The 15,804-nt window shown below is 29.1% G+C and overlaps 1 protein-coding gene across 1 annotated transcript in view; it reads right to left on the reverse strand.

The window, feature by feature from the left end:
- Window positions 1-15,804, reverse strand: part of LOC111612394 (insulin-like peptide receptor) — a 93,260-nt gene that overhangs the window by 29,163 nt on the left and 48,293 nt on the right. Inside the window, exons 7-11 of the mRNA XM_023353598.1 lie at window positions 14,514-14,661; window positions 10,566-10,780; window positions 10,358-10,490; window positions 6,581-6,634; window positions 109-275 (exon numbers count right to left, since the gene is read on the reverse strand). Of these exons, the coding sequence (XP_023209366.1) occupies window positions 109-275; window positions 6,581-6,634; window positions 10,358-10,490; window positions 10,566-10,780; window positions 14,514-14,661 (717 nt within the window). The remainder of the gene's footprint in view (window positions 1-108; window positions 276-6,580; window positions 6,635-10,357; window positions 10,491-10,565; window positions 10,781-14,513; window positions 14,662-15,804) is intronic.

Genomic DNA, 15,804 nt, shown 5'->3' on the forward strand with positions numbered 1-15,804 from the left:
ATATAAAAACTAAATAAAAACTTAATTCTTTAATAAGATTTAAAATATTTAATATATAAATAATGAACAAAGAATTATAATTAATAATAAGTTCTAACTATCACTTACTTCCTGGCAAAGTACGAAAATACAAAACTGGGCTTTGAGCCGATTCATTACTTGAAGCAACAGTAAGTGTTCGAATATAGAAAGCGTACTGTGTATAGGGTTTCAAATATGTAATGACACTAGTTATTGTATTTCCTTGTCCTAATTCAACATCATTCACTGTCCACCTAGAATCAGAAATAAAAATACAATATAACTATATATATAATATTTTGATTTATTGGTGTACTTATGTCCATTATTTAATAAGATGATGATCCTCTCTTTCCACCAAAACAATCTGCACTTGGCACACATAGATTCTATTAGATCTGATACCAGATCCTTCAATTCTTTCATACTATGTGGTTGAGATGATGTATCATGAACCCATTTCTCAAACTCAAACCACAATTAGAAGCCATGATAATAGATTCCATAGAACCATTCTCTAACAATTCTAGCTACATGACATCTTGTCTTGTTGATAGAAGAAATCTACATTAGAGAACACTTCCATGAAGCATACTTAATCTGCAACAATGTTCAAGTAGATGACACCTATCAGTATTTCATTCAGAGATGATAGCTGCAAGTGCTCCCAAGAAAACGTTGCCTCTTGTATCCATCCCTCAGTATACCCAGGTGATAAGATCTCAAGGTAAATGTTGCACAAGTGCCCAACCATCCACATGGTATAACACAAATCATGATTCACTGGACCATGTAACATTCCTCCGTTTATCAATAGTGTAAGGTTGCCGACTTTTAGAGGGGGTAAATTAATCCCACGTCAGGAAGAGCCTAAGGGAAGTTCACATGTGGGCTGTGGCAAAAGAGGCAAATGTTGACAAGTGTCTTACAAAGGGAAAAGCTGTTTATTTGGTAACATTTAAGCTTACATTGATAATTGACAATTCCTATTGTCTATAGTCCTTCAGAGTGGTGAGAATTTCAACTTTGGTCGTAGCCCTGGGGAGGACAAGATGGGATCAATGGACAATACGGATGATCGTAGAGATGCTGTGGCATCCTAAGTTGTCAGCGCTGACACAACACAATATAGAGAGCACGACTTTGAGTTCAATCCAGAGGAAGACTGTCCTTCGACCTTGAATTTCCAATTTTTATAGTTTTTCTCCAACTATTTGTATTTCCGATTGGCCCTCGTCCCATTCCTCACTTCCTGATTGGTCTCTCCTTTGTTTCCAGGCAAAAACTGAGACCAACTTGGATTACGGGAAAGGTCTGATTCAAAGTGTCTATTCAACGCCTTTTTGTTGACTATGATCGAAGATTGTTGATAAAACCACAAGACTCACACTCATAATTTAGCCCATTGTTTGTGATTTCTGTTGTGTTGTTTATACACATGAACATATGTGGATAGAAAAACATACACAATGTTTTTCTATCCATCAAATCTTTTCCCTTTTCCAAAATTGTTTTCCTAGATTGACTATTTATGAGCACTTGAGTCAGAGTTCTACCTGTTTATGAGCACCTATGTCAGAGTTCTACCTTTTGGTTTGATATTGACAAATTGTTTAACACATGTTGGAGTCATCCCAGGGACTTGTTTATGTTTTGTGCTGCGTTGTTTAGATATAGGGGTTTTTCTTCTTTCTCTTATATAATCTATCGTTATAATTTAAACATAAGAATTCCATGATTTACACGATTTCAGACCTCGTCTAAGACCTCACAATAGTCAAATTATGATACTGACATGCTGTTAAAACAAGATTTAAATATTGTATTGGCCATTAGATGGCACCTTGTAACACCTTTGTACTTAAATCCCCATTTTGTAGAATAAAATTCTCTTTTGTTGTTTGGATTCTGGTGTGTGGATGTTTTATTGTTTTCTTCATTTAACCATGCTCTACTAACACTTTCATCAGGTTATGGGTCCAGGGCATAGAGGCTTAAAATAATTAATTGTTTCTTCTCAAAATAATTTTATAAGAAAAGTGTGTTAAAGTATTTGAAACTGACTTATTAAAATTTAAGTCAGTTTTACGTTCACCAGATAACTACTGAGTGAAACAAAAGAGAAAACACAAAGGAATGTATAAGGAAGAAGCTGAAGTATTCAACAATATTAGGAAACATCAACAATTTTCTGAGGTAATCCTTTCTAATTTTATTAAAATGATGGTCACAATATTGCCAAATACCATACCGATAAATTTTGATAAATTAAGAAGGAGAGAGAATTTCAACAAGTGAAAAGTAACAATTTCATACCACTTAGATGACAGGAATTTGCTTGAAACCTGCACTTCACTTGGTTCAGAATTAGATTTACTGAAAGACAAAAGAGCTAGATCTGCACTTAACAAAAAGATGTTAGGTGAATATGAGAAAATGCCACAACGCAATAAGGTTTTTCCAGTAAAATCGTGTCCTAAAAAATTTAAGGAAACTTGTCAAACTTGTGGCAAATATGGTCATAAAGCTAACAATTGTAAAATAAAGAAACACGAAAGCATTAATGAATGTGCTACTCACAGACAGTACAGCTCATAATCAATCAGAGAAACAACATACTGAATGGATCTTAGACACTGGTGCTAATAGGCATATGATACCTAACAAAGATTGGCTAGACAATTATCATAATATCTTGCCCTCAAATATTAAAACTGGAGGAAAAATGTTAGTCTGAAGGTGAAGGTAATGTCATGTTGTCCACACAAAGAAAGGACGATATTGTAGAAATAACCTTTAGTAATGTATTATATGTTCCTAGATTATCAGCAAACTTGATATCAAATATCTAGCAAATAATTTTAATATTAAGGCTATATTTGATAAGGACCATTGTGAGCTACTTAATAAGAGAACTAACCATCTCATAGCAAGAGGAACATCCATTGGAAATGATTTATATAAGTTAGACATAGCACATAAAGATACAGGATTATTATCCAGCAATAGTCAATTTATCAAAATTTAGCACAAGAGATTAGCACATATTCGTTTTGAAGGATTAAACAGGCTAAAACTAATAGTAAAAGGATTAGAATTCAAAGGTACTCTCAATACTTATGCAGAAGGAAAGAATACTCAAGCCATTTTCAAAGGGAAAATCATACAGTCACCAAAATTCTACAATTGATACATTCTGACCTATGTGGACCATTAAAAATAACTTCAATTAGTGGTTTGCAATATGTTCTTAGTTTAATAGATAATAAAAGCCATATGACATTATGTACTTCTTAAAACATAAATGCAAAGTATTTACCCACTTTAAGAACTTTAAACAATTTGTTGAAAATCAGACACAAAAGAAAATCAAAATTTTGCAAACAGACAGAGGCACTGAATATATCTATTGATATATTCAGTGCCTCTGTCTGTTTGCAAAATTTTGATTTTCTTTTGAATAATGACAAAGAATTACTTAGAAAACTGTGGCATCCAACATCAGCTATCAACTGATTACCACTCCAGAACAAAATGGTATAGCCGAATGTTCAAAGATGTAGTTTCATTATTGTAAACAATCGGGTCAATAAATGTACATTTATTGACCCGATTGTTTACAATAATGAAACTACATCTTTGAACATTCGGCTATACCATTTTGTTCTGGAGTGGTAATCAGTTGATAGCTGATGTTGGATGCCACAGTTTTCTAAGTAATTCTTTGTCATTATTCAAAAGAAAATCAAAATTTTGCAAACAGACAGAGGCACTGAATATATCAATAGATATATTCAGTGCCTCTGTCTGTTTGCAAAATTTTGATTTTCTTTTGTGTCTGATTTTCAACAAATTGTTTAAAGTTCTTAAAGTGGGTAAATACTTTGCATTTATGTTTTAAGAAGTACATAATGTCATATGGCTTTTATTATCTATTAAACTAAGAACATATTGCAAACCACTAATTGAAGTTATTTTTAATGGTCCACATAGGTCAGAATGTATCAATTGTAGAATTTTGGTGACTGTATGATTTTCCCTTTGAAAATGGCTTGAGTATTCTTTCCTTCTGCATAAGTATTGAGAGTACCTTTGAATTCTAATCCTTTTACTATTAGTTTTAGCCTGTTTAATCCTTCAAAACGAATATGTGCTAATCTCTTGTGCTAAATTTTGATAAATTGACTATTGCTGGATAATAATCCTGTATCTTTATGTGCTATGTCTAACTTATATAAATCATTTCCAATGGATGTTCCTCTTGCTATGAGATGGTTAGTTCTCTTATTAAGTAGCTCACAATGGTCCTTATCAAATATAGCCTTAATATTAAAATTATTTGCTAGATATTTGATATCAAGTTTGCTGATAATCTAGGAACATATAATACATTACTAAAGGTTATTTCTACAATATCGTCCTTTCTTTGTGTGGACAACATGACATTACCTTCACCTTCAGACTAACATTTTTCCTCCAGTTTTAATATTTGAGGGCAAGATATTATGATAATTGTCTAGCCAATCTTTGTTAGGTATCATATGCCTATTAGCACCAGTGTCTAAGATCCATTCAGTATGTTGTTTCTCTGATTGATTATGAGCTGTACTGTCTGTGAGTAGCACATTCATTAATGCTTTCGTGTTTCTTTATTTTACAATTGTTAGCTTTATGACCATATTTGCCACAAGTTTGACAAGTTTCCTTAAATTTTTTAGGACACGATTTTACTGGAAAAACCTTATTGCGTTGTGGCATTTTCTCATATTCACCTAACATCTTTTTGTTAAGTGCAGATCTAGCTCTTTTGTCTTTCAGTAAATCTAATTCTGAACCAAGTGAAGTGCAGGTTTCAAGCAAATTCCTGTCATCTAAGTGGTATGAAATTGTTACTTTTCACTTGTTGAAATTCTCTCTCCTTCTTAATNAGCCGAATGTTCAAAGATGTAGTTTCATTATTGTAAACAATCGGGTCAATAAATGTACATTTATTGACCCGATTGTTTACAATAATGAAACTACAATAAATTACAATAAATAATTACAATAAATTTACATTTATTGACCTGAGTGTTTACAATAATGAAACTATAAATGTACATTTATTGACCCATTACAATAATGAAACTATATTGATATATTAAAGCTTGTTGGGAGTTAAGAGAGAGTGGGCTATGAATGGTACTCCCACAGTATTTTTGTAAGATGTCACAGAATATTCATGCCCAATTTTGAGCAAATATATTAGACAGTATAGAACTCTTTACTTAACATACATACATAATAAGTTAAGAAAGGATGAACTCTAGTGATGTTTTGGGGTAAGGATCGCTACAATATTTTTTCTTGAGTGTCAAAAAAGAATATTGATGCCAAATTTGATGTGGATACATTAAACAGTATACAAGCATTTATCTAACATACATACATACATACATATTTTGAATTTTATACGAGGCTGATCAAGAAAGACAGACTTTTTTCCTCAGTTAATGTTTATTGTTGGTCAACATGTACATGGCCTTTTTAAAAATAGTTCCCACTTTGTGCATACATTTTTGCTGGTCTTCAAATATGTGGTGGAAGCTGTTTTTGAATAACCCTTTCAGAATTGCCTCCAATTGTTTTAGAACAATAGCAGTTTAGATATTAGTGCCCACACAGTTGTGCTTTGAGCAGGAAACAAAAAAATAGGGAGCAAGATCAGTGATGATGTGGAATACAAGAGATTCTTAGGAACAAATATTCCATCATAATAACTGCCAAATAGGGCCCTGCATTATCACAATGGATTTGCTATCCATGCAGATGCAGGCAATGTCTTTTCTTTGCAATATGTTGCTGGAGAGTGTCAAGAACTGATATGCAATACTGTCAAGTAACAGTACTGTTTGACAGCACTGCATGCAGGTACTCCATACCAAGATGATAAAAGAAGATAAATCACCCTGTACCTGTGCCTTCTGTAGGATTTCTGGAGGCAGATTTTTACAGGCTCTTCTATCTGATGCATTGCTAGTGATTGTAATATTATCTCATGATGAAATTTGATCTATACATGTAAAAGGATACTCTCTTTTCAAATATATTGCTTTCCCAGTGATATCATTGGTAATTTTGATTTGTATGAAAATCAGTTTCAGTCTTTCTTGAACAGCCCTTGTATATATATAGATTACAGTCTTTGATGGAATTGTCTTATCATATTTTATAATTAAATGAATTCTGATAAAATATTTCAGATATAGAAAAACCAAAAATATTGTATTTTATCTTTAAAAAGTTCAAGTATTATTTATTGTCAATAATTACAACCGTTTAATTGATTAATCAGTAAAACATTATCTATCAATGCATTTCTATTTAAAAAATTTTAAAATTTTTCATCAAAATATTAATAGCAGAAAGATTTATGTTAGTCTTATTAAAAACTGTTAATGTTTTACGTGTTTTTGAATCAAGTATTTTAATAAATCAGCAACTACAAAATCTATAACAATAGAAATATTTCAAAACTTTGTGTTATTCAGAAATTTAAAACAGAATAACATTAACTTACCCATCACCTCCACAGGCATCACGACCTTCATAAATGGTAACATTTTTGACAGGGCTAAAAAAAATAAATAAATATTTAGATTCCAAAAAATACTTATATATGAAAAATATTCATGTTAGATTTTCCTGAACAATGTTTCAAATTTAAAAATGTTTAACTTTTGTGAGATTTTGGACACACCCCACCTAATTAATTGAAAATCGATGTCAAATACATAAAATTTTAGAAATAATATTTCTGATTTAAATGAAAGAAGTTTTAAGTTAAAACATAGGAAACTGGTAAAAGTCACTTCCTTCTCAACAGAAGTTTGACATCCTTTTTGTTTTCCCTTATCTTCATAAATTTTGAGTCACATACAATCCAGTTACCCCTCTGTGAACCCCCTAAACACCTGGAAAAAATACACCTGGAAACACCTGGAAAAAATACCGTTTTCTCATTAGAGAAAAACATCCAAAAAGGGGATTCTTTAGTATCGTTCGGGGAGAACACCAGAAGGTTCCAGAGGAGGACAGACATATTCCATATAAGTTCCATACAGCCAATGCCCATATTAACTCCCGAAGTTCATACTAAGTTAATTTCTAAGTTACTAAGCTGAAGAAAATGATTAATGAAGTGCCGACAGATAATTAAAAAGGGACAAGAACGAAACTACAAAAATTAACCAAAAATAAGGACATTTGCATCATACAGAAGAAAAGAGTATACTTTGAGGTAGTATGATTTTGACTGGAACTGTGATCTCTCTCTCCATGATAGTATAAATAGACCTATTTGAAGTTCCATTTTGTACAGTTTTTCTTTGTTTATTAAATACTCATTTTATATTAAAGTTAGGTCTAGAATATCTGAATTAAAATATTTCATCATCTCCATAGCTATTCAAAATTCATGTTAATCCACGTAATATAAAACTGATTAACTGGTGTCATCATTCTGACGTGGATCTAAATCTCAGAATTTGGATCCCTTTTAAACGTCCTTAAGGCCATCCTTTGACTAGAGACCAGATCTCTCAATCCAAACTCCTGAGAACAGATTTCACTTAATCTGTGCTGAGTAAGTGGTACAATTTCTACAGAGTGTACCCCCAGCTACTCACACTTTTAAATTGAAACTAAGCATTAAAACAAGAATTCATTACATCATAAATTTACACAAATATGCTAAAAAAATTGAGTAGTCAGAACTTTTATATAAAATGCATTTTTGAAACTTCTTTTCATTTCATGTCTTCATATTATAATTCATTCTGAATTATAATATGAAGACATGAAATATTATAATTCAGAATGAATTATAATATGAAGATAATAATGGAAATAGAAAAATGACACAAATGCATTTAGCATTTTTCAGATTTAATATTTCAATATTAAAAATTTATCATTATAAAAAAAATTTTAACATTGCATTTGTTTATAAATTTTATTATTCCTTCTGAGCATAAAAAAAATTTTATGCTTCAGCAGAAATTTTTTATTTGTTTAGACAGTTATTTCAGCAGAAAAGTTTTGAAATCAAATAATGAAAGTATTTGCAATTACAATTAAAGCTTGTTTTAGAATAAACAAATAAGAAAGAATAATATTCTCATATTAATATTCTGAATTTTAAAAAATTTTGAAAAATTAAATGCTAACTTATATTTTTATACTTAAAAATATTTTGTTTGGATATTTATATTCTTAAAGAGTTTATATAACAAAATAAACATATTGGAATGGACTTCTGTTGCCATGACTAATCAGGTGAGTCACAGCATAATTTAAAATAAAAAAGAAATTCTCTTGAAACTATTCTGTTCCAGAACTTTATAAAAAGAAAATGACATTCTTACTCTTGTTTTGTTGTGAATTATAATATTTTGCAATTATAAGTTTAATTTTTATTTATTTTGTCAATTCCACTTAATGAAGATTGTTTTTCTCAAGAAAGTCATCTAATAACTCTACTGTGACAATATATTAATAGATATTTTAAATTCATTTGGCAAGAAAAACAATTTTTCCTGCATCACTCATTTTGATATTTTTATTACAAATGCATAGAGTAATACAGGAAAAATTACTTAAGTTTCTTGATTGAATACTCCATGTCCTTTGCACTCCATGCAACTTTTATCAATAAGATATGACATTTATGTCATATCTTATTGATAAAAGTTGCATGGAGTGCATCTATAAGATATGACATAAATGTCATATCTTATTGATAAAAGTTATTCAACATTAAGCAAAAGTGTATTAGTTCATTATATTAGTTGATAGCACAATAAAAGTTTTGATTCCAAACAAAGGTTTGATATAATGTGTGATAATTTTAAAACGAAAAATTGTACATGCATAAATGTTATGTAGAATAGTAAAAACAATATTTGATGTGTTCTGGCTTAGTGCCAGAAACAAACTGTGTAACCAGAGAATGTTAATTTTGGCAAAATGTTACAAATTTTCACATTTAGATGTCAGTTCTGATATATTATTATTATTATTTTTAAATTTTCTATTGAAATGTATTTAAAACTGAAGATATTAATAAATGTATGTGATTTCTTTCATATAAACATAATGATAATTTGATTTTTGGTGAATTTTTAAAATAATATCACCTGACTGACCTTGACTGACCTATATTGCCCTGGGTCATTCTTATTAAGTAAACAAGAGGGAAGGTGTAATCAGTGGTCTTAAGAGAGTTAATGTTTATTCATGTTCAACTTCAACTCAGATTTGCACCATTAATTTTCAAAAATCAAAAATGAAATTTTTTGTTGAGCTGCTTAGTTTACAATTATCATTCTATTCAACTGTCATTCTATCAAATTATAATAAATTAAATGTATAAAAATAAAATCAATTTCACATGAAAGTTTATAATACTCCATGATGATTTTTGATTCCTTTAAATCCATGAATGTCTTTCTTATATTTTTGAAAATCTTTGTACTAATAAAAACAAATTATAATTAAATCACATCTGGAACCTTTTGAATCAATCACTTAAACAAACTTTCCCTATATTAGCAGTAAAGATGAATCTTGTCTTGTCATGAAGACTCAGTCTTTTCAGTCAAGGGCCAGGATCAGACAATTATTATGTAAGTTAAAACATCTTAGCACAAAGCATATTTTAAACAAAGATCAATTTGGAAATGTTTACTAGACAACTGATGGATATGTAAATATTACCATATTCCATTCATAAGTAGAAGTGAATGAGTCCATCATTATAATCTTTGTCTTTTGTGTCTAACTGATGTAAATAGCAACAAAACATCCTGTCACATTTTATCATATTAAAAAGACTTCTTAAGATAACAAAAAGTAAAATTATTTTAGAGAGATTTTTTGTAGCTGTGGAAAAATTTACATAGTAATATATAATCTGTACTAGCAAGCTTTTTAACACACAATACACAGACTACTGCAGAAATATTAAAAGTGGCAAAACAAAAGTTTTTCAGCCAAATATATTAAATAATAATTACTTAAGAATTTAGAATAGATTGCATCTGATATGGTACAATTATTTCCCATTTCTTATTTTATAAACTATATATCAAGAAAAAAAATCTTAGAGAATAGAGAATAAAATGTCATCCAACTATTATAATTATCATTGCTTTTTTTAAAATAAAATTTATAGTATAGAATTAATAAATTACAAGTATTTTTTGGATTTCAAATTTTTTTTAGTATTTTATAATTATTATTTGTTATATTATATATTAATAAATTATTATTCTACAAAAAAATTACAAAAACTCACGCTTCTCGATAATAAATAGCATATCCAAAAAGCATTCGCTGATCTTGAAATTTCTTTTCCATATTATCCCATTTCAGGCCAGCTACTCTTGGAGAAATTCTCCACACAACTGCATTTATATTCATTACTTCACCTGCAATTAATTTAATAGTAAATTAATTACTTATATTACAAAATAAAGGAAAAATAAACAAGAAATGAAATTTACATCCTATTCTATGCCCATTTGTATTTTGAGAATAGTCTTCGTCCGCCCATTCTGGTATAATGCAATTATTTCTCATCTCTTTTATTTTATGAACACACAATTTAGGATTAAAATTAATGCTTATTTTTCCTTTTCTTATTTCTAGCTTGTGAGGTCTGTTATTCCAATTCCATAATTCTTCAAGATTATCATTATCCAAAAGTACAAATGAATAGCTGAAATTAAATTAATTGCTTTAATAAAAATATTTTTATAAATTTCTATTTTTATGTAAATATGTAATGGAGTAAATTGTTAAAATAAATAAAAGTAAACTAATTAATAAACAAAATAATAATATAGCAGATTCTCTACATTTATAAATGTCATAATGTACGATATTTACAAATTCACATTTAAAATACAAATATTTATTTCACATTTCTGTCCTTAATTTTGAAGCACTACAAATATAAATAATTAAAATATATTAAGGGAAGACATACAGTATATCATTTTCTTTATACAAAGAAGAAAGAAATGAATCCAATGAGAAAGAAAAGGAGACAAAGTTGATGCAAAAGAATATAATATAGGACAATGAAAGATCAAAGCAAAGAAAAAATAGAAATAGATATTAGGGGTTGTAAAATAACAAAATGTATTTTTTTACAAACCTTCTAAATAATTTTTCCATGTACTGTACAGTAGACCCCCCTATAACGCGGGTTCATATAATGCGAATTCGTATATCACAGCGAAAAAATTGTGACCGTATTCATGTAAAGGCGCTAAAAGAGACTCGTAAAATGCGGTAAAATGTCATTGCCGACTCTTGTCACGACAGGATTGGTTGAATCTGGACCAATAGTGAACGAGCATCCGAACTACTTACACGCTACGTAGAGTTTAGGCAGGTAAGTTGAGTTTACTATCGTCTGTACAGTATATAGGCCTAACTTAGGTACCCAAGTCTAATACAGTACTGTAATTTTATATATTTCTTGTGAAAAAAACATTTCTTATTCAATAGCCTTAAAAATTATTTCTATTAATGATGTTTCCAAAGTTCAATGAATTTTTTGCAGAAAAATAACTTATCAGAAAATGTGGCCGCCGTTTGATGCACTGCTCCGCGATGAAAACAAGATTAAGCAATGGCTTGGTCGAACAGTGCCCACTCGGTAAGTAATCCTACAATTTTTTGTTTGTAGTATAGTTTATATGGATTATTCCCAAAAAATTATACATGTTTTGGAAATGTTGAGTCAAATTAGTCTAGAATCGATTAATTTTATGGAAGAAAACCTTTCAAACAGCCATAGTCCATAAACTGCACATGTGCCGGGCTGTGATTGGCTCATGTATTTGAGGATTCCTACAACGCGAAATTCTTATAAAGCAGAACATATCTACCGTGTTATAGGGGGGTCGACTGTATACACAGTAGAGCGTCGTTTATCCGAATCAATTGGGGACTGAGGTTGTCCGGATAACCGATTATGTACGAAAAAATATATTAACCTATCCCATGTTGAAATTTTTCTCCGTTGCGTATTGCTTGCATTGAATTTCCGTCAATGTTAAGTCTAACATAAACTTTTTAAAATAATAATCATGGTTATTGTATCGTTAAAAATTATTTCTTTATTTTGTACAAACAAAATAAATATATTGAAAAATATAAAAACAAAAAAAATTATACTTTAGAAGTTGATCTAGTATCAAAAACGTTCGATTCAGCACAACACAGTCCTCAGAAAAACACTACACAAAAGTGTCAGTGCTGCCAGCTAAAACACACACACCAACAAAAAAAATATTGGAGTAGTCCAAGATATAGCCAAAGATTGCAGCGCCACAATACTAGCAAAAATTTAAATTTGCCAACTGGAATTCTTTCGGATAACTGACTTTCGGATAAATGACGCTCTACTGTATTGACTATAACTCAAATATGATATTTTTCTATAATTTTTAATTTGATGATGATATACATTAGTATATCATTGTAGTATTATGATACTAAGATAAATTCAACAATTGTTTACTGAAAAGCTTCATTTTTTGATCTAAATCAATAATTGCATTCTCTGTTGTTATTATCTTTCTTACAAATTTTGTCACCAAACTTCCTTGACTTTTATGATACCATAATACCATCATTATAATGTATAAAATGAAATGAAAGCTAACTAGCACTATATGGCTGAAAAGGACTTATCATCAATATTCAATGATTCAATCTAAATGAGAAAGCTATGAGCAACAAAATGGATTTTTTAATAATTCTTGAACAATGAGAGAAAAGGTGTACTAACAGTGAAAATTTGAAGTTTATATCTTTAAACATTAAGAATTTGGCATATGTTTAATTATAAAATTTTATATGTCCTCAGTCTTTCAATTTATTAGCAAAATAACAATCTCAGTAGAACTACATTTTTATCAAATTTTGCATTAAAAAAAAAATCAAATGAAAATTTTAAAAAAATAATTAAATGTAAAATGTATGAAGTGAATCAGAAAGTTCCTGACATTTTCTTACTCTTAATAGGTTTTGTATAGTATTTCTTTTTATATATTAAGAAATTATTTATATATTTATATTTTCTAACAATGCATGCTGCTCAAATTTTATGTGTTTTGAAGCTTTTTGAAAAAGTTTATAACCTTTTCTTTTTGTTTGAAACAACAACATTATGTAAATTAAGCATATAATTAATTATAGAAGTAAAAAGAAATTTAAAATACATACAGATACAATAGAAACATTCATGTCAAATAGTTAAAAATACTATGTTATAGCAGCAGTCCCCAACCTTTTTATCACCACAGACTGATCAACGGTTGATATTTTACCGCGGCCACTGAGGGAGGATGTTGATTGTTTATATTTTAGATTGATTTAATTTAATAATTTTAATTTAATTGTATTTAAACATGCCTTCAAAATAAAATATAGTTACACCAAAAAATGAATATAATTTGCAATTCTAAAAATAGAAGCACTCCGGTTAAAGGTTTGAAGAGTTTTTTATTTTATTTTATTTAAACACCGGTGTGTAGAGAGATTGAATATAATTTGATTTAACATTTTAACTCACTAGAACATTAAATCAATGAGAACCCTGAGCTTGTTTCTTTGCAACAAGACGGTTCCATCTGGGGGTAATATAAAGACACATTATGTATATATTGTCTATTAGAGAAAGTTATTTTCTTTATTGTAAAACAGATCTCTTTATTGAATGGCACACTAAGGACTTTATATCAAATATCAGAAGGTTATTGTAAATGTGAAAGAAAACGAAATAAAAAAATTTAACTATTACTGAATAATGCCACTTCTCATCCATCCACTGAAGTTCTTAAATTAATGATACTGACAATGACTTTTGTGATGTACTGTACCTTCCAACTTTGTATAATGTCATTACTCTATATCGGGGATGGCCAACACATAGACCACGGTCGACCGCAAAGGTTTTGAAAGTAGCCCGCAAAGCTAAAGTTGAACAATTTGCTTTCCTTTAATTAATGTTTAAAAATCTTAATTCGATAATTTATTCGTACAATATTAGACTGTGCAACGTACCCATACTGTTTGTATTTATCTCGATGAACAATGCAAATGAATGTTAATGCATNTTAATATTTATATCTTTATATGAAATTAAGATTAAACACACTTTTAATATATTTTAAATAACATATTAATGCATTTTAAATTTAATCATTTTAATATCATACAAATGAATTTTTTTTCCCTAATTAATTAAAAACCTGAACACATTTAAGTAGACTGACACCTAATATAAATAATATTAAATTAATAAATATAATCTAACTTTAAAAGCTCTATATATATAGTACAATTAAACAGATTAAATTATATATATAAAATTGAATTTAATAATTAAAAATAATACTTTTTCTGATGATTCAGTTAATAATTCATAAGCTTACCTTTCTAAATATTTGTTTTCACCATAAATAATTCTCAAATCTCTCAAAAAATTTAATGATATCAGTGGAAAAGATCTAACAATCTTTAAATAACCAAAAATTTCTTGAATATATCCTAAATTTTCTGCCAAAGCTTGAATTACATTATCTGAAAATTTAGAATCAATACAATTTGAAATACGACTGTCATATTGCAAAACTAAAAAAAATATATATATATATATATGTATATATTTTGTATATGGCTAAATAACTTTATATATGATCAATAAAAATTAATAAACAATAATAATAATAAAAAAGTTACACACACTGCACAGTAGAAGTTTGTTAATACAGTAAACCCGCAGTAATTCGACAAACATTTTGCAAGGTGGTGTCAGATGATCGAATTTGTCAGACTATAGAGTACTGCCACCGACCCCTTGTAGTCCAGAACTTTTTGAAAAGGAATACCTTGTAATCTGACAAATTACATACTTATAAAAATGGTAAGATCAAATCTACATGTACTACATAATATACGATATGGGACTTAGTGAATTAAACAACACAATACATAGCATAGGGCTTATTATAAAATTAACATCATTAACGCTATAGCACTTGCAAAAAAATAATAACTAAACATATTGATGCCAATCAATTACATACAACATATGTAAGTATTTCCAGGGTACATACTATGTATGATCTTAATTTGAAAATGGATAAACAAATTTATGTTGCATGCAAATATTCATAAATTTTCTTTTGTTTTACATTGGCTAAACGCGAGAATAAGGCCATGTCTCTCAGTCTCCTCAGAAGTAAAAGTTTGTTGTATGATGCACCATTCTCTTCAGCCCATTGAATACCGAGCTGCATATAGGCATGTCAGATTAGACAGGGGCCAGATTACCGCAGGTCTACTGTATTAGCATCTTGGATTGTTACTGAACAATCTAAGATGCTAATATTTTTTTGAATTAGAATTTTTTTGGACATTGGTACACTATAGATCCTGGGCAATGACATACTCATTACAATCTTAACACAATATAGTCATGTACTGTATTGTCTTCAGACTGATTAAAGAGGATGCGTAAACAAGTCTAAAGTATGCAGCAGCATGTACTAATACAATATGTATAGCAACATCTGCAACATTCAGATTGTATGTAACTTATTAAATTTTGCAAAAATACAGAAATATCTGATAATTTAGGATTTTTTATAATCTGGTACATTCTGGTTCAATATGTGCTGGATTAATAAAATATAATACTATAATAATAATAATAATAATAAT

The sequence above is a fragment of the Centruroides sculpturatus genome, unplaced genomic scaffold (genome assembly GCF_000671375.1).
Source record: "Centruroides sculpturatus isolate CEXI.00-Female unplaced genomic scaffold, Cexi_2.0 scaffold1592, whole genome shotgun sequence".
NCBI lineage: Eukaryota > Metazoa > Arthropoda > Arachnida > Scorpiones > Buthidae > Centruroides > Centruroides sculpturatus.